Source organism: Sinocyclocheilus rhinocerous, unplaced genomic scaffold (assembly GCF_001515625.1).
Source record: "Sinocyclocheilus rhinocerous isolate Xijiao unplaced genomic scaffold, SAMN03320098_v1.1 scaffold433, whole genome shotgun sequence".
Classification (NCBI taxonomy): Eukaryota; Metazoa; Chordata; class Actinopteri; order Cypriniformes; family Cyprinidae; genus Sinocyclocheilus; species Sinocyclocheilus rhinocerous.
Genome location: NW_015627897.1, coordinates 1,567,828 through 1,587,141, shown reverse-complemented (window position 1 = coordinate 1,587,141; position 19,314 = coordinate 1,567,828). Strand labels below are relative to the sequence as shown.

At 35.7% G+C, this 19,314-nt stretch overlaps 2 protein-coding genes across 2 annotated transcripts in view; both read right to left on the bottom strand.

The window, feature by feature from the left end:
* Nucleotides 1-268: 268 nt before the first annotated feature.
* LOC107737018 (ammonium transporter Rh type C-like) lies at nucleotides 269-9,254 on the bottom strand. Its single transcript, XM_016548414.1, has 10 exons — nucleotides 9,210-9,254; nucleotides 5,839-5,850; nucleotides 3,693-3,834; nucleotides 3,443-3,609; nucleotides 3,044-3,181; nucleotides 2,818-2,954; nucleotides 1,150-1,274; nucleotides 1,000-1,076; nucleotides 746-822; nucleotides 269-302 (listed from the first exon to the last, which is right to left on the bottom strand). Exons 1-10 carry the CDS (start codon nucleotides 9,252-9,254, stop codon nucleotides 269-271), a joined length of 954 nt encoding a protein of 317 aa, XP_016403900.1.
* A 4,132-nt stretch (nucleotides 9,255-13,386) lies between these two features.
* Nucleotides 13,387-19,314, bottom strand: part of LOC107737017 (tyrosine-protein kinase Fes/Fps-like) — a 28,006-nt gene continuing 22,078 nt past the window's right edge. The window contains exons 19-20 of the mRNA XM_016548413.1: nucleotides 13,892-14,023; nucleotides 13,387-13,811 (exon numbers count right to left, since the gene is read on the bottom strand). Of these exons, the coding sequence (XP_016403899.1) occupies nucleotides 13,678-13,811; nucleotides 13,892-14,023 (266 nt within the window). The 3' untranslated portion in view covers nucleotides 13,387-13,677. The remainder of the gene's footprint in view (nucleotides 13,812-13,891; nucleotides 14,024-19,314) is intronic.

Here is a 19,314-nt window from a genome sequence, read left to right as displayed (position 1 = left end):
CATATACATGCTTTAGTTTTAGAAATGATATATGCATAAACTTATTGATTCAATTAATTTCAGGACTCTATAGACATGAAATTGAACTAAGAGCTGACCAGACTGGGCCTCTGCTCTATTAGGCAGGCCAAAACCTCACAAAGGTATTACAGGGACTATATTCTCTTCAGCGCAGACTTGGTCTAAACATTCTTTCGGTCTTTTCATTTTTTGGTCCCAATATGATGCGATATGCTTCATCTTTTGTCATACAGACAGACATTGAACATTAGCTCTGTTCAACAGTGAAGTTAGACTCTGACCTGAATGGTGAAAAAAATGAAATAAAAGAAATATTTAGGACCTCTGGGATGATTTAAAAAAAAACCCGAAAACATTAAATAGAAAAAAAATTGAAATAAAATGAAAATAAATATGGATGGTGTAAATGTATTTCTTTACTGAGACGCAGCTACAAAATTAACAGATCGTGCTACTGTGATAAACTGCGCCTACAGCTGGAAATCTGTTATGTGGTTGTGTACTGCCATCTCATGGTGCAATAAGCACGGAGTTTATGTTGCATTTCACTATATATAGACTCTGGACCCATTGAAATGTTCTGTTAACTTCTAAAAGAAACATTAAACAATAAAAACTAAATAAAATGATAAAAAGGTTCAACTTAATATCTATATATAAATCTTATAGGGTATTATAGCCTATAGTATTCTCTCTTTGCATAACACCAAGAGAATATACTTACATCATGTCTGTATTTTTGCCGACCATGTGGCTGTTGTACTCTAGAATGGGAAGGATGCTCTCCTCGTCCTCAGGCACCTGGAAAGGATGATTTTAATCATTAAAAACAGTCCAGACTGAAAGAGTTCACACAGCATAAAAGAAACAAGGGCTATGTGTCACACTTAGATTTATAGACTACTACTACGTGCTTATGCAAGTTCTATGGTGCCACCTAGCTGTGAAACAAGTAAATAGAAATCAAATCAAACCCACCTCCCAGTACACCTCATCATCAAAGCAGTTTTCATCGGACGGGTCTCCCCAGCAGCACGGCAGTCTCAGAATAAAACCTGGAGATACATATATGAGGGTTATTATAGTTCAGTAAAAGTAAAGCCATACAAAAATGTTTTGGACGCTCACCTACTATCGCTCCACCTACGATTCCAAAAGCAAGAGCAACACAAAGACCGGCGGCCTGGAAGCCTCCTTGCGTGGCAGGAGTCCTCTCAGCGTATTTCTCTTTAAAATCGAAGGTGTTTACCAACCTGTTGAGAAAAAGGAATTTGTATCAGCAACATTCACAGTTTTAATATTCAAAAAGACAATTCATATCCAGTAATGCTACTTATTTAGCTGCACTGGCAACATAGGCAGAGGGTGAACCAAGTCCAGGGTAAGGCTAAAAGCAGCCAAATCTATTAACTACAAACACCATAAACCTGTCTTTTTAGGCAAGAACCAGACATGGGTAGGGTTGCCAACTTCAGAAAAGGAAAATAAGGGACATTCGTGGTTTTTCATAGAAAAATAAGGAACAGAATAAGGGGTACACACATGCCTATTATATATATATATATATATATATACAAACACACACAGAGGTATATCTTTTAGATTTGTAATGTTTTTTTTAAATGGAGTCTCTTATGCTCATCAATTTTGCATTTATTTGATCAAAAATACAGAAAAAAAAACTTAATATTGTTAAATATTATTGCAATTTCTAATATTGGTTTCCTATCTTATTATACTTTAAAATATAATTTATTTCTGTGACGCAGCACTGAATTTTCAGCATCATTACTCCAGTCCTCAGTGTCACATGATAAATAATTCTTATTCTGATTTATTATCAGTGTTGAAACTGTTGTGCTGCTTAATATTTTTTTGGGATGCCTTAAATACGGGACGATTCCGTATTATACGGAACGGTTGGCAACCCTAGACATGGGTGTCATGTAGGCTAATAAAATATTTTTAATGGGACTGAACTTCTTACTTACATTGTACGTACATCTGCGCTTTGTTGTTTATGACGAGAGAATTCGCGGAATTCAGTCATCGAACGTGCGCGCATTCAACAAAGCTGATGAGTTTCAGCAATGACTCATTCTAAACGCGCTGATTGGCCATTGCATTCCTAAGCGCAACAGAATCGTGTGTGATTGGTTATAATGCGCAACACTGTAAAAACGCCTAAAATGAAATACGGTGCAACATGAGCAAATCTTAATTCAATGCGCAGTCGACACTTTCTATTCATTTACACTTTGTTAGCAACAGACGTAATAGATATAATTTGTTTTTGCAGGGACATTTTTGTCCAATTTAGTGGCATTTTTGCCACAAGACCCCGTGGCCAGGGGAAGACTAATAAGCCTTACACACGCTCCGCCTATGACTGGCAATATGGCCTGAGAGAGAGAGAGAGCGCAAAATTTGAACTGAATTGAGCTGGATAATGACATTAACGTGGCAACATCAATGCTGTTACTGCACTGAATCTGAATTGAGCCGAATAATGGCACTATTGTCTTTTTAGAGCTGCTTTTTTTCTGTTGCAATAGCCTACAGAGATTTTGATCTCAAAATACATAAGCTCAAATGTATTTATTTACTTATTTATTTTTAATTTTCAGCAATTTCCCCTACTTGATAATAATCCATGCATCGGGGTTCACTGTTTTTTACGGTTTAACATGAAGCTGCCTTGAAATATATAAATAAATGTGACTTGAATTGAACAATTGAAGCCACTTTGTACGATTTAAAATTGAATATCACCAAACAGTTTGGAGCCACACTCACCCTTCATGTCCGTAGACGCTCTCACTGGCAGTAGCCGCTGTGATGGCACCCACAACTCCTCCCAGGACGCCGGGCATGGCGTGCAGGTTATGGATGCCACATGTGTCTTGAATCTTCAGGTACTTCTCCATGAAGGGCTGCATGGAAGAAAAAAAACAGATATAAATCAATCTGCTCTCACATGGCATATGATGCTCAAATGCACCTGCTCTTCGGTCAGACTCACAGTGATCACCAGGTAGCCAAATGTGGAGATTATCCCGCAGATGAAGCCCACGATGAGAGAACCGTACGGTGAGATCATAAATTCGGCCGCTGTTCCCATGGCGACTCCCCCAGCCAGAGTTGCATTCTGTATATGCACCTGAGTTGCACAAAGCATGTTACGAATTGTATTATCAGAGATACTAGTTTTATTGATATTTTAAATGTATATTTTTTTATTTTCATTTTAGTTAAAGTGTGTATTGTCTTTAGTCCTTCATGTTAAAGTAAATGAAAAATGTTGAATGCTGAAGCCAAATAAGTAACTTTTTTTAACGGTTTTAGATTAGTTTGAGTTTTAGTTAACTATACAAACCCTGCTGCAGATGTAATTGTGACGTAATGAAGTGCTGTAATTTACCATGTCCAGTTTTCCCTTTCTGGCTGAAAGGCTTGATATGGCAAATGCAGTAAGGACTGAAGCAGCCAGAGCAAGGTAGGTGTTTATGGCGGCCCGATGTTGTCCGTCTCCATGATCTGCGATGGCAGAGTTGAAACTGGGCCAGAACATCCAGAGGAAGAGGGTGCCTGTAAGAGGAAACATTTGTTTGAAAGCAGCTCATGTACAATCTTATCACAAGCATCTATGTAATGTATAAGAAGTCACTTACCAATCATAGCAAAGACATCAGAGTGGTAGACCGATCCGTTCAGACTCTTGCTTAGTTTCGGTCGATAAAGAATCCACGATATTGTCAGACCGTAATATGCTCCGAAAGTGTGGATGACCATGGATCCGCCGGCGTCCCGAACCTGTGAAGAGTAAGAACAGTTTGTCAGAATTTCTTGATTTGGGTATAGAAATATTCAGGACTTGGGGATGGTGGATATTCACCAGGGTTGTTATAATTCATTCAAATGAAAGCTTTTAAAACTATTAAGTTAGAAATCTATTTCAGTTAGTTGCCACGGCAACATTTCAAATTTTCATTTATTTTTTTTATTCATCATTACTTATTTGTTAAGCATTAAAATGACTAATTTGAAATAAAATAAAAAAACTTAACTGAAACTAAAATTAAAACCTTTTGAAAGCATTTTGTTAACTGAAATAAAGCTGAAATGAACTTAAACTCATTCAGTTATTTTCCAAGGCAAGACAATAAAAAATAAAATAATTCACTAAAAATGTAGCAGTTAAGTGCAAAAGATCTGAGTTAATATGATGTTAATGCAAGTTAAAGGTTCCATTAACAAGCTTGTGTAATACAAAAATAAATAATGTAATTGAAAATTAAAATTTAAAGTTGTACTAATTTAATCTTTGAGTTGGATATTCACCAGGGTTGTTATAATTCATTCAAATGAAAGCTTTTCAAACTATTAAGTTAGAAATCTATTTCAGTTAGTTGCCAAGGCAACATTTCTAATTTTCATTTATTTTTTTTATTCATCATTACTTATTTTTTAAGCATTAAAATGACTAATTTGAAATAAAATTTAAAAAAAACTTAACTGAAACTAAAATTAAAACCTTTTGAAAGCATTTTGTTAACTGAAATAAAGCTGAAATGAATTTAAACTCATTCAGTTATTTTCCAAGGCAAGACAATAAAAAATAAAAGAAATAATTCACTAAAAATGTAGCAGTTAAGTGCAAAAGATCTGAGTTAATATGATGTTAATGCAAGTTAAAGCTTCCATTAACAAGCTTGTGTAATACAAAAATAAATAATGTAATTGAAAATTTAAATGTAAAATTGTACTAATTTAATCTTTGAGGCTTTTAACTTTAGAAAAAGGATGTAACTGATACCTACAGTTGAGTTAACACTAGGGTTGCAAAAAGTTGGAATATTTCCAGTAAATTTCGGAAACGTTCCAGAAATTTTGGAAACGTTCCAGGATTTTTTTTTGAATATTCCAGGGATTTTTGGAAATTTTCCACCCCTTTGCAACCCTAGTTAACGCTTTAGGGTTTAGAGCTCTCTTGTAATTTCTGGTGAAGCGAAGAGAAGATCTGTTGGGAGAAGCTCTCTTGTAATTTCTGCGTCGGGTGCAGCTGTATTTATAGCCGGTTATCTAAAGGTGTGTCTCTGCTCTGCAGGTGTACCTTCTGGAAATGAAATCCGGGTGGCCATGACACTCACCTGACCAGACTGATCAATATCTGCTCTGGTGTCTGTCTGTTTTTTTTCTCTTTTTGAAGATGTCACACTAGTCTTACTGGACTTAATTATAATTACACTTGGACTATTCAGAACAACTTTGCAACTGCAAGTCATCTTTGCACTTTTTTGTTATGGATTTTTGGACTTTTGGAAGGTTTTTGAACTGATTTCGATTGCTGTGCATATCCGAACCCTCAAAATCAGGAAAATCAGGGCAAACACGTTAATGACTAAGAGTAGGAAACTGTCAGTGCATGTTTTGTAAAAAGGGATTAATTTCTTTTTATGATGCTTTATTGCTTTTGTTCTACAGGGCAACTTCTTTTGAGTATCTGAATAACCTTTTAACTCATGCAAAGAATCTGCGTGATTCCTGATCATCTGATTGTAAGTCAAACTCTACATGCATATTTGACATGATATTCTGAGCAGTTTTAGCAGTGACCAGACGTTTAAACAACACTTCCCAGTACTTCTATCATAATTCTTTCATCCAGTATGAATGAATTCATGTAAAATATATCTAGAAAAAAAAAAAGGAACAGGTCAAGGCAAAAACATGATGAAGAAAAAATAAAATAACTTAAATAAAAAAACTTAACAGAAACAGCAATCAGTTGCAAAACCTATAAATGTTCTCTCATACATACAGGATATCCTAAACTGATGTTGCATAAATTAAGTGATGTTGCCATTATTTTATTTTTCTACATGAAAGAGAAATTGCACTTTTTACAAAATCTATTTTTTAATCTTCCTTTTTATCTTAGAGAAAAAAAAGTGAGCATGACTTTAATAGTTATGATCAAGCTTCTTTTGCAGGCAGTCAAGTCCTAAGTCATAAGACACATGCAAATGGCCAATACCTCAATGATTGACAATGTTCTCTGTTGGGTACATACCAGATATTATCAGCGTTTTCTGAAGTAGCTGAACTGCTGTGTTACATAATCGAATCACCTGTATCTGCTCTATTCATTATGCAAAAACTGAGGCTTCATGATAAATTCAACTTAACACAAAATTGTACATCTCAAAAAGATGTTGTCACATTAAGGGTCAAGGGACATAACCAAACCTTAGTGAACATAAAGCACTTTTCACCTTCGGAATATATTGCATATCTGAGGACAGCAGTCACTTAACTGAGGCATTACAAAATCATCAAAATTTGTATAGCATGCTAATTTTGCCATATTTGATGCAAGCTATTTTTGTATAGACCAACACTGTCTGCGTTTTTATTTTGACATCAAAAAAAAAACAAAAAACGTATTTTTGCAATTTGCATCATCCATTTAACAAGATACACTATTACCTATTAATGTATACTACTTTCCACTTTGTCAAATAACAGTAAAATGATAAAAACTGTGAAATAGCACCACATTTACATTTTTACATTTAGCAGATGCTATTATCAAAAGCGACTTGAGGTTGAAAAACAAGTAGTTACCAAAAATGTTACAGAAGTGCATATAAGCAATTTATATGAGTACACAAAATTAATTTCAAGCATTTAATCAGAAACCTTCAAGAGATCAGAACAGACAAATCGATCTTGTCCAAATTTTTCCCTGATAGTATATTAAGTAATTTGTCTTGCATCCCAAAGTCAGTCTTACGTCTAGACAATAAAAAGGAGGTGTGTGCATATCGTCATGCTTGGCTAGAGAGCATGTGGCTCTCGCAGGGCTTCTGGAGGTGTGTTTAGAGAACATGCGACAGTAAGTGTGGCTCTTAGATCCTAATCAGGACGACATTCCAAGGATAACAGGAATCACATGACCATGCCTGGCCTTTGCGATCTGTCACCAGGACATTCCATCACTGGCGACATAAGGATATCTATCACATGATCCACTGTCAATCAGAGACAAGTCAACCCTTCAGTAATGTACAGCTGATTCGACATGAAGATAACATTTGATTTTCAGTGCAGTGATCACAATTGGTGAGCAAAAGAGATATATACTGCATATACTCGTATAGCAAAGTGCAATGATGTTGCTTCGCGCAGTTTCTCCCAAGTTCAGATAAAAAGGAATCAATAAGGTTAACTGTGGTTCATATCACAACCTCTTATGACCCAGATATGAAAGTAAAAGCATCTTACAAAACCATCAAAAGCAAATTTAGAAACCATCTCGTTATAAATCCTCTCAGTGACAAGTGGAGTGAGGTCCATTTGTCAAAAAACACACCCACTTCCTGGGAAGAGAGGCTTGGCGGAAATAGACATGCTTGGATTAAGATCAGATCTTGAAGATCTTGACTTGCGGCCGGTCAAATGGCCTAGAGGATTTTGACTTTCACAATCTGTTCTTTTGTAGCTGAGCCACAAAAAAGAGGAGGATCTGGAATGTTGAGCTGCGAAGCGAGCCGTCAACGACGAGCAAGTGTGGAGGAATTTCAGCTAGTCATTTATCTCAGTCTAAGTGAGAACGCTGCTGTTACATAGACGACAATTAACTGATAGTCATGCTGATAGTAATAGTTATGAGCAGTATATGTAATGTGTCGTGTGCTTTGGCATGTGATGCCACTGATCCATCACCATGCTAAAATCTTCAGAGAGTTGTCATGATTGAAATACAGTTATATAATGAATATGGGCTTAAAGTGCACACTCAGATCTTTAATTTGAGAGTATTCACATCAAAATTGGAGGAAAGGTTAAGGAATTACATCTCTTTAATATGTACCTCCCCCCTTTTTCAAAGGGACCATAAGTAATTGGACAGTTGACTCAAAAGCCATTTCATGGACAGGCGTGGGTTATTCCTTCATTATTTCTAAATCAACTAAGCAGATAAAAGTTCTGGAGTTGATTCTAAGTGTGCCATTTGCATTGGGAAGCTCTTGCTCTGAACCACATCATGCGGTCAAATCAAAGGATCTCTTCATACAAGTGAAACTGACAATTGTTAGGCTTCAAAAACAAAACAAATCCATCAGAGAGATATCAAGAACATTAGGAGTGGCCAAACCAACAGTTTGGTACATTCTGAGAAAAAAAGAACATGAAAAGGCCTGGATGTCAACACAGGGCAACAGTGGTGGATGATCTGAGGATCCTCTCCATGGTAAAGAAAAACCCTTTCACAACGTCCAGCCAAGAGAAGAGCACTCTCCAGGAGATAGACGTGTCACTGTTAAAGTCTACAATCAAGTGAAGACTGCACGAGAGCAAATACAGAGGGATCACCACAAGGTGCAAACAAGACCAGATTAGACTTTGACAAAAAAACATCTAAAAAGCCAGACCATGTCTGGAAAAGCATTCTTTGGATGGCTGAAATTAAGATCAAACTGTACCAGAATGACGGGAACAAAAAAGTATGGAGAAGGCTTGAAACAGCTCATAATCCAAAGCATACAACATAATCTGTGAAACATGGTGGAGCAGTGTGATGGCATGAGCATGATGGCTTCCAGTGGCACTGGGTTACTTGTGTTTACTGATGACGTGACAGAGGACAGAAGCAGCCGGAAGAATTCTGAAGTGCACAGGGATATACTGTCTGCCCAGATTCAGTCAAATGCAGCAAAGTTGATTCATAGTACAAATGGACGATGACCCAAAACATACAGCAAAAGCAACCCATGAGTTTTTGAAGGTAAAAAAAGTGGAATATTCTGCAATGGCCATGTCAATCTCCTGATCTCAACCCGATTGAGCTGCATTTCACTCGCTGAAGACAAAACTAAAGGCAGAAAGACCCACAAACAAAAAACAACTGAAGTCAGCTGCAGTAAAGGCCTGGCAAAGCAGCACAAAGGAGAAAACCCAGTCTTTGGTGATGTCCGTGAGTTCCAGACTTAAAGCAGTCATTGCCTGCAAAGGATTCTCAACCAAATATAAAAAAATGAACATTTATGATTATATTTATTTGTCCAATTACATTTGAGCCCTTGAAAATGGGGGGACTGTGTATAAAAATGGTTGTAATTCCTAGGAATTTTATGTTATATTTTTGTTCAACCCCTTGAATTAAAGCTTAAAGTCTGCACTACAATTACAATTTCAAACTCTTTCACTACAAATATTGATAGTTTCATTTTAATTATATTCTGGTGGCATACAGAGCTGAAATGATGAAAATTGTGTCAGTGTCCAAATATATATGGACCTAACTCTGTGTGTGTGTGTATATATATATATATATATAAATACACACAAACGCACACACATATCATATATATATACACATACTGTAGTTATGTATATATATATATATATATATATATATATATATATATATATATATATATATATATATATACACACAGTATGTGTGTGTGTGTGTGTGTGTGTATATATATATATAAATACACACAAACGCACACACATATCATATATATATACACATACTGTAGTTATGTATATATATATATATATATATGCATGCTGACCTGGATCTGTTGAAGTGGTGCTGGGATAATTGCCATGGCTCTGGGCTTGTAATGCAAATGTTACAGGTTCACTCATCATTAAGGCTGACCTGTGAACTATAGAGGAGCTCTGAGGGAATTCTGTCACTGTGACATGCAAAGTGGTGAAGATTAAGTCTCTGCTCCTCCTCTACACTACTTCTACATGCAGTTTCACACGTTTTTCAATCGTCTGCCCAGTGCAGGCCTTGGCTTTTGCTGTGTTCCTGTCATTGTGATTTATATTTACAGAAACTCTGAGTGACAATATGTTAAAATAATGAAATAAAATAAATCCCATTATTACAGACGTTTCGAGAACTAAATGCATTTCAGGGTTCATACTTTTATGACAAATGAATTTACATGACATTTCCATTCATGCATGATTACAGGACAAGGTGTTTAATTATCGTTTTGTTTTTTTTTATTGAGAAAGCACACATTTTTTACATAACTACAATTCTAATTCATTCTATGTTTAATTTCATTTAGTACATGCTTTCATCTAAAGCGACTTACAAATGAGGAATACAACAAGCAATTCATCAGAAATAAGATGAATAAATATTCATTGTAGAAATTTAGATGACTTTTCCAAGTCTGGAATTCACACTTTTCCCTGGATTTTAACCCTGGGTCTTGTAAGAACTGGGTCTTGACAGTTCTTGTAAGAACAAATAATTAAAACAAGAAATTTGTCTTGACTTTTAGCTGTTTCAGCTTATTTTAAAGCTTGTTTTGTCTTATTTTAAGACAAAATAACAGTTTTCACTCAGAAATGGCTACTGGCAAGAAGTAGAAAGACTAAAATAATATTTTCTTTTAAAACATTTTTTTTTTTTTTTTGTATCCGACCTACAGCAAACTTATCTGTGATATGATTCAGAATGACTATATGTCCAGCAGCATTTTCAATTGCATGTGAACAAAAACAGCCAATCAAAGGTCATTTGAAACATATCTATCTAAAACACTGAAAGAATTCGCTATAGGCACTTCCACCCAATTCTTTGAAACGCCCTTTGTAGAAAGGTGCCCTGCTACATACCTGACAAGCCCATGAGGTCTTAACCCCCTGTAAGGCTGATCATCCTGTCAAACATTTAGCGGGGAACCATTCATTAATGTACCCTTCAAACTCAAGTCATATCTTAAAGGAATAGTTCACCCAAAAATGAAAATGTGCTGAGGATTTACTCACCCTCAGACCAGCCAAGATACAGATGAATTTGTTTCTTCATGAGAACAATGAGATTTGGATAAATTTAGCATTACATCACTTGCTCACCAATGGATCCACTGGAGTGAATGGGTGCCGTCAGAATGAGAGTCCAAACAGCTACATCACAATAATACACAAGTAATCCACACCACTCCAGTCCATCAATTTATGTCTTGTGAAGCAAACATCTACGTGTTTATAAGAAACAAGTTCGTCATTCAGATGTTTTAAACTTTAAACCATTGCTTTCAGCTAAAATATGAGTCCTCTATCCACAATATTGCTTTTTCTAGTGAAAAAGGTGTCTCGTCTGAATCAGGAGAAATAAATGCACAGTTTACAAGCAAAAACAATCTTAAACCATTTTAAACAAATATGCTGGTGGATTTTGATGACAAGAGGACAACAGGGGATGAACTTTAATAGACTTTCAGTAGAGAAAGCATTAGGATTATGGACCCATATCTTGGCCAGAAGTAATGGTTTAAAGTTAAAACACCTTAATGATGGATTTGTTTCTTAAAAAAACCTGCAGCTTTTCCCTTCACAGGATGTTAACTGATGGACTGGAGTGGTGTGGATTATTGTGATGTTTTTATCAGCTGTTTGGACACTCATTCTGACGGCACCCATTCACTGCAGAGGATCCATTGGTGAGCAAGTGATAAAATGCTACATTTCTCAAACATTTCAGCAAATTTTCAGTTTTGGGTGAACCATTCCTTTAACTGTGGTTATGTAACCCCTAACCCATATGGCGGGGAGTGTCGTGAGGAAGCAGGCGCTCCATGCGGGAATACCAGCAGACCTTTCAAACAGTATTTGTTGCAATGTGCGGCTGTGTCACGAGATGTCCCAGCTGACACTCAACATGTCACACTGGCATGCTGTTTAACGCATCAGGATCATCAGTGTCATGCTCTCAGAACACCGATGACGTCTTTCAGGCTCCATAAATTAAACTTGGGGTTTCTGTATCAAACACACTGCAAAGCAATTTTAAAAGACAAAAAGGAGGGAAAGCACAATTATTCACCCATCTTTAATAAGCAGTACTCAATCTTCATTTATCTCATCACATAACTAAAGCATTGATTGTGCTGTGCCAAGACGACCTGATATAAATCAGAATGCTTTTATTCTGACTGTCGAGCACGTGGAAATAGTTTCATTCAAGATGCTGGCTCGTTGTTCCTCAAATATGTGCCACTGTCTCCAAATGTGTCACACACATGGTTGCACTTTAAATATTTGGAAAAAATATATAAAACCTAACAAACGCCGTTTTGCTAAATGCATAAATAAATGCATGGCTTGATATTTTGTTATTTAATGTTATAGTATATTGCATTTGTGCAGACTGCAGTGTGAAGTTTCAAAACGTTTCAATTTTTCACTGAATAAATTTTACAACTTGCATATTAGTTTTTTTCATACATCACACTTTATTAATCCATATTGAGCTTTTTTTTTTTATACAAACGTAAAAACACTCAAATAATGATTTTTTAAAGTTTAAATGAGCAGTCTGAGTGCACTGAAATGTTATGCTTTCTTAAGATCATAGCACTGTTCTGGACTCACATTTATTAGGCTGAGCTTGGATTATCTGTGACACTTTTTTGAATAATCACGGATCATGGATCAGCAGAAATGAAAAAGTGTCATATGATAGCTCAAAAAACATCATGCAAACAGTTTCTGTCATGCAAAGGGTTAAAGCCTTGTGCAGGTTGGTCTGTGAGTCATATGTCATTTGTCATATCTTCTCCTTTGTCTCCTTTATGCCCAGGGCAGGTAAAACACATGAACAGATAGACACGCCTTTTCACACCTGTGTGCCTCAGAGTCCTGCTGTGCATTAAGCTTCAGGAACATTGTTTATGGAATTAAGTGCAAATTCAAAGTTTCGTGACAAAACTGCAGCACTGCAAGAACACCGCTTGTCAGTAATACAGTAATACATACCCAAACAGCCAAATGTATATTTGTTGGAGTGGAAAAAAAAGCTAAGTTCCTTCTCATATTAGATGATACATAGATGTTAGCATAGGCTACTACTGAAAAGTTTGCATTTGGTTCAGTTTTGTATGTTTTTAACGTCTTATGCTCATCCAGACTGCATTTATAATATTGTGAAATATTTTTACTATTTAAAATAACTGTTTTCCTTGTGAATATATTTTCAAATGTAATTTATTCCTGTGATGCAAAGCTGAATTTTCAGCATTTTCAGCAGTCTTCAGTGTCACATGATCCTTCAGAAATCATTCTTATATGCTATCAATATATAATTATCAATGTAGAAAACATTCGTTCTGCTTAATATTTCTGTGAAAGAACAGCATTATTTAAAACAATTTTTGTAACATTATAAATGACTATGCGGTGACTTAATTTAAATGTGTACTTGCTAAATAAAAGTCGTTATTATTAATAATTGTTCTTAAGTTTATTTACAATATTTCCATACTATAAACAGTACATTTACAGACTTGTGTTCATGCGGTCATATGTGTCATCTGCAAAAAAATTATAATTAATTCATTTTTTAAACATCAGGATTTCACAAATAAAACCATTTGAAAGGCCACATTGCACAGCATTCAGGAGTATGTGTATAAAATCAAACATTCTTAATTATAATCTGCTCTTATTAACAGTACTCTGTCAGAAGGCGCTGATGGTGCGCTTTACTGTATATGCAGATTTGGTTTTTACAACCGTGGCACACAAATTAAAAAAATAAATCTTTGCTTTGGCCTCATCATAAGACAAGCTGTACTTACATGTGAGCATGTGTGAGCGTGTGTGTGTGTGTGCGTTTTACTGACATAAAGCATACAGATCTGCCTTTAGTTTGCGAAATGAGGGTCGATTTCTCGGATCGTACTGCCAGCACTGACACATGAGGGCATAGATTTCACCTGGACAGTTATTTGGGGCCGGCATACGATATCCTAAAGACAAAAACAAGACTTATATACAACACTTGCTTTGTAAACAGGCAATACACCTCAGTTTTATGCATGTGAAGTACCTCTCTCCACCTCGTCTCTGGTCTGTTGGTTATTCATGTTATGCGGGATGGAATATGGTGTGACTCCTCTGGAGAAGGTCTCCCACAGCAGCACTCCGAAACTCCACACATCACTCTCTGTGGTGTATCGCCCTGATGAACCAGCAGAGGACAGCGTTGAGACACAAACCCCTCAGTCAGGGCCAGGCAAACACAATGCAGGCTAGTTCAGGATACTGATACAGGTGCCTCATATCTGACTGGCAGGATTGTCTAGAACAGGGTTTCCCAAACTGGGGTTCATAAGGGGGTTTGTGAGTTAATGAAACGCTAATGATCAAATTGAATGTAAAATACGGCTGCACAATTAATAAAAATAAAACGAAATAAATAAACGAAATAAATTGCGCTATAGCTTAGTGACTATCAAATCAAAGGCTACAATTAAATTAAATTAAATTGGTGCATAGTCTTTTGCACTGCTAAGGTTTACAACATTTCACCAGCATTCTGTCAAAACAAAAACGTGAAAATTTGAAATGGAAGAATTTAAGACAAATATCAGTATTGCAACTTGCAGTGTGAATAAAATAATTATTAGGCCTATAAATGTCAGCGTTGTAAAAATGCACTCCCTATTCATGTTGACATATCAGATCAGAATTTTTTTTTTCTTTTTTACACATTTTTAAGGTGTGCATGCTAGGGGTTGCACCGACTAATCGACTTCAGTGCTCTGCCATGATGCTTTAAGCTTAACGTCGACTAGTCGCTGGTCCTATAGAGGGCGCAACAGGATAAGAAATCTTTGAAGGACTTCCACATTTACGCTCCGTTTCCAAACAGTTAAAATGACAAATAAATGCATACTCTGAAAGCGCTCCACAAGACATGTGAGATTATATTACTGGATGCTCGAAATTGAACGGGAGAATGCACGTTTTAAACAGCTTATTGTACAGGTAAATTAATCGCCGTTCTAATCTAATGCGCTGCTGAACTGTAACGCACACACATAGGCTTCAGACACTAGCGCGTACAGTTCATCTCGCGCAGATCGCGTGCACGCAGAATCATTCAGCGCGGAAATGTATTGTCAACACTGTTCTGTGATTTCTCAATAAAATAGCTTAGAAACTGAAAAGTTCAAGCATATATTTCTTAATAACCAAATCCCACAGCTTCACTTCTAGTAGAGAGACGTTGTCAGGTAGAATTAATTCACACACGCAATCGCTCTCACTAATGCACTCATATGAATGTAATCTTTACTGTGCTACGTTATCTGTATCTGATTTAGAACGAGCAGAAATCTGAGAAATATAACGACATAAAGACAAAAGAACTGATAAAAATGAGCTGTTATAGGAGCAACATCCCTGTGGGCAGCGCTGTGTCATATGCCATAGCTGTGCACAAGGTGTTTGTCTCAGCTCCAGACTTATTTGTTCATTAATGACGTCATCAGTGACTAGTCGACTTCGACTCGACTTTCATCACATAAAAGTCGACTTTAAAAAATCAGAAGTCGTTCAACCCCTAGTGCATGCATACTTCTACTACTTACACATCTTCACAATTCATTTGTTAATTATTTTATTTGTTCAGGTTTTTGCAGTACTCAATCTAAAGTTGAAACTATTCATCATTTGTAAATGTTTACTATTAAACATTTCGTATCTTTATGGGAATTCGACTTTTAGCTGCTGTAACAAAGTGTGAATAAAAGGTGATCAGTTGTTAGTATGTTTATTCTTAAGGCAAAAACAACGACCATACATAATAGCAACAAGAACAGCATTTTAAGAGAAAACTTTTGGGTTTACGGATTACAGATTTATGATAAAATATGAGGTTACATTTTATTTAAAAAAATAACTTTGAAACTATATGTCAACTAACTCTCATTAGACTATTAGTAGACTGTTTTGAATTAGGGTTAGTAGAATAAACCGACGTGTACTTGCAAAGTCACCTATAGTCAGTAAAAGTCTGTTGGTGAAACATCAAAAAGTCTTAGTAGATATTAAGCAGACAGTCTACTATTACTCTAAAGATTAGTAGTTGACATCCTTTTTAATCATGTAATGTTCAAGTTTATTAGTAAACATTTACAAGCACATTACCTCATACATGTAAATATATATTGTTACATCTGGAGACGTATTTCTCTCTCTTCATCATCTAACTAATGATGTTAAACATCATATAATATTTGTTAATGATTTATAAATTAGTTATTATAAAGTGTTACCAATAATGTAACTTTTTTTATTCTAACAATTTACAACCATTTTTTTATCTAACAATATTTATTTGTTTAATCAAAATAAAGAAAAGACGATTTTTTAAAGCTGACTTGTATTTCTTACTGGGCGTCAGAACCATGAACATGTGCATATGATTGCATTATATTATTGAAATATCACCTTAAAATCTCAGGGGGTACTTAAATCAAATATTTTCATCTAACAAAAAAGTTTGTAAACCCCTGGTCGAGTATTACCATAATTGAGAGCTTCTGGTGCTGTCCATTTGACTGGGATCTGCTTCATTCCTCCTGTAGCAGAATAAACCCCATCCTGCTCCTGACGAGACATACCGAAATCACTGATCTTCACCACGCTCTCTTCTCCGACGAGACAGTTACGGGCAGCCAGATCTCTGGAGACGGGGAGAATTAGAGAGGTTTATTGTAGGTTGCTCTGAAATAAATGTAAACGCACAGAAAGAGAAAGCCTGAAGGAGACAAATATAAAACAAGCTAACAAAAAAAAAACAACCAGAGCAAATTAAAAAGAAAGAATAGGAATGACAGACAGAGAAACAGAAAGTGCACTGGCTGTATGGGAACTCAATCCTCTCTAGAGACACTGAAGCATGAGGGAAACAGCCACTATCAGATGCAGCAGTGAGGTTTCATTTCTTCTCAGCTCATTACCCCACAATCTTCCCATCGGGCACTGCTCGTAAACTGCTGGTAAAGAGACTTAAACACAATAGTGAAATACCTTGAGTCTACTTATTAGATTCAATAAAAACCAGCTGTGAGCTCTTTAGGAGGTCTGCTAGAGCTTTATGGATCCACTATAGTTTCTCAGCATTGATCCTAAGATTTCATTGTCTTTCTGTCCTTATTTCATTGTCAACTGCTCACCGATGAATGCACTTCTTGCTTTCCAGGTATGCCATGCCCGACACCACATTCTCTGCCATCTTGATCAACATCTTGGTCTTCAGGTTGTGGCCTTCTGTGCGCAGAAAGGTTAGAAAGTCCCCTCCTGCCAGTAAAATCGGAATAGTTCAACATCATATGATAAATGATTTAACATTTATTAACTTAAAAATATAATATCAATTGTGACCCTCTGCTTTCTACATAAAATCATCCTTCATAAGGTAAAGAACATTATGTGAAAATGTAACATTGATATCTTTATTACTCACTGAGTAAGACCATGTCAAAGATTGAAATCATAGTGAAATTAATGGTTGAAATCAAACTTTGATGCTTGTTATCTCATAATTAGATTTTGAGACTTTACAAACAATTAGTTAAATAAATAATAAATAAATAAAGGTTTCTTTGTGAGTTCCTTTGTTAACGTTTTCTATGTAAATGATATTAAATTAAATAAATACACTATGTTTCTTTATTTTATAACTGTAATCATTTATTATTAATTTAATTGAACAAATATTTAATTATAAAAAATAATATTAAAAACAATATATAATTAATAATGTTCTTATATGAAGTAAATTTTTATAAATAAACAATTACATACATAAATATTTCATAATTTCAACATTTCAATAATATATGAATAATTAAAAAATACAATTTATTGATGATAATGATGACCATTATACACCATATGATTTTTTACATATTTGTTCTTCAATTTATCATACGAGTACTACATTAGGAGTACTTGGAAAATATAACACATGTGGACTGTGTTTATGGTGCTTTTTTTGGAGCTTAATTTAAAGTCCCCATGAAATCAAAATTCACGTTTTTTGGGTGTTAGTATCAATATGTTAGTCTTAAGGTTATCTATAAGGCAGTGTGCTCCAAAACAGTGACAAAATTCACATTTAGAAGATATAAGCATTCAAAGCTTGCAGTTCGTCACTTCCGCCAAAATGGCACAATGATTTTTTTGACGTCACATCGTACTTCAGCTTCTCATCAAACTTTCTGTCCAATCAAATGCTCTCTAGAATCCGAAGCCCCGCCCCCTACACTATAAAATAGACGCTGAAGCCGTGGCTGAAATCGGTCACTTGTCCACAGAATTAGTATTTTCTGTACAGTGAATGGCATGTAGTGCACTATATAGGGGACAGGGAACGAGTCAAACAGTGTAAATATGCTTTCCATTGAGGAAAAAAAGAAGTCTGGTTTGGCGCTGTGTCACGCTAAGCACCGCACCGCACACACACTCTGCTCCGGTCCAGAGACACGATAGCACGGAGCGGATCACATGCGCGAGTCGGCGCAGACCACAAAATGTATCGGAGCTATTTGAATTCTACACAGAATGCTATATTTTATAGCAATATGGATGAGATTGTCCCTGGCATACCCTGTCAAATGCAGCTTTACGGAGCTCAACGGCTCTGAACGGCTCTAGCCCAAGCTGTGATATAAACGAACGCTACTGGCTATTTTAAAAAGGGGCGGGGCTGCTTGATATGTCCCGCCCTGTCTTCCTGTTTCAGTTAAAATGACGTCAACACAGAGTAACGCTGCGTGTTTCTAAGCATTTCAGGGGACCTTTAAAAATTCATACCTTTTGTGTAATTCAAACTGGTTTACCGTTTGAACCGGTATATTGTCCAGCACAAGTGGTGTTTTGTTTTGTTTTTAACCCATTTCACTCAAAACAGAAAGACATTGCAAGCTTACTCATGTAAATTCTTTTTTACTTACTTTTTAACTTAGTCTTAGATAATTAATATAGGTTGTACGGAGATAATTAATCTCAAAAATGCAAAACGCATAAAAAGAAAGATTGAAACACACTACAGAAGTTTAAATATCTGAAGACATTTTAAAATGTAATGTCATAAACTTTGAAAAATTGTTACAGCGAACCAACAAAGTAAGCACCACCAAATCAAGAATAGCAATGCACAGTGAAAAATATACAAGAACGGAATTTTTAGGGCGTGAATATGTTTGCTGACTTATAAAAATGTTCTAAATTTTCTATTTGATCTGTTTTCTATTTTGACATGTCATTTTTTGTCCAGCCCATATATATGTTTATCATTCTGCTATAATCATTGCAATTTCGAGAGTGAATCCTGCATTTAAATGCAGATGTCACAAAACTTTGCAGCATGCATGTGGCCGTTGGTCCTCTAAGCAGCAATAAAAACAAAACTTTTATTCAAATTATGCATTATTAATAATTATTTATAGAAAGTGTACA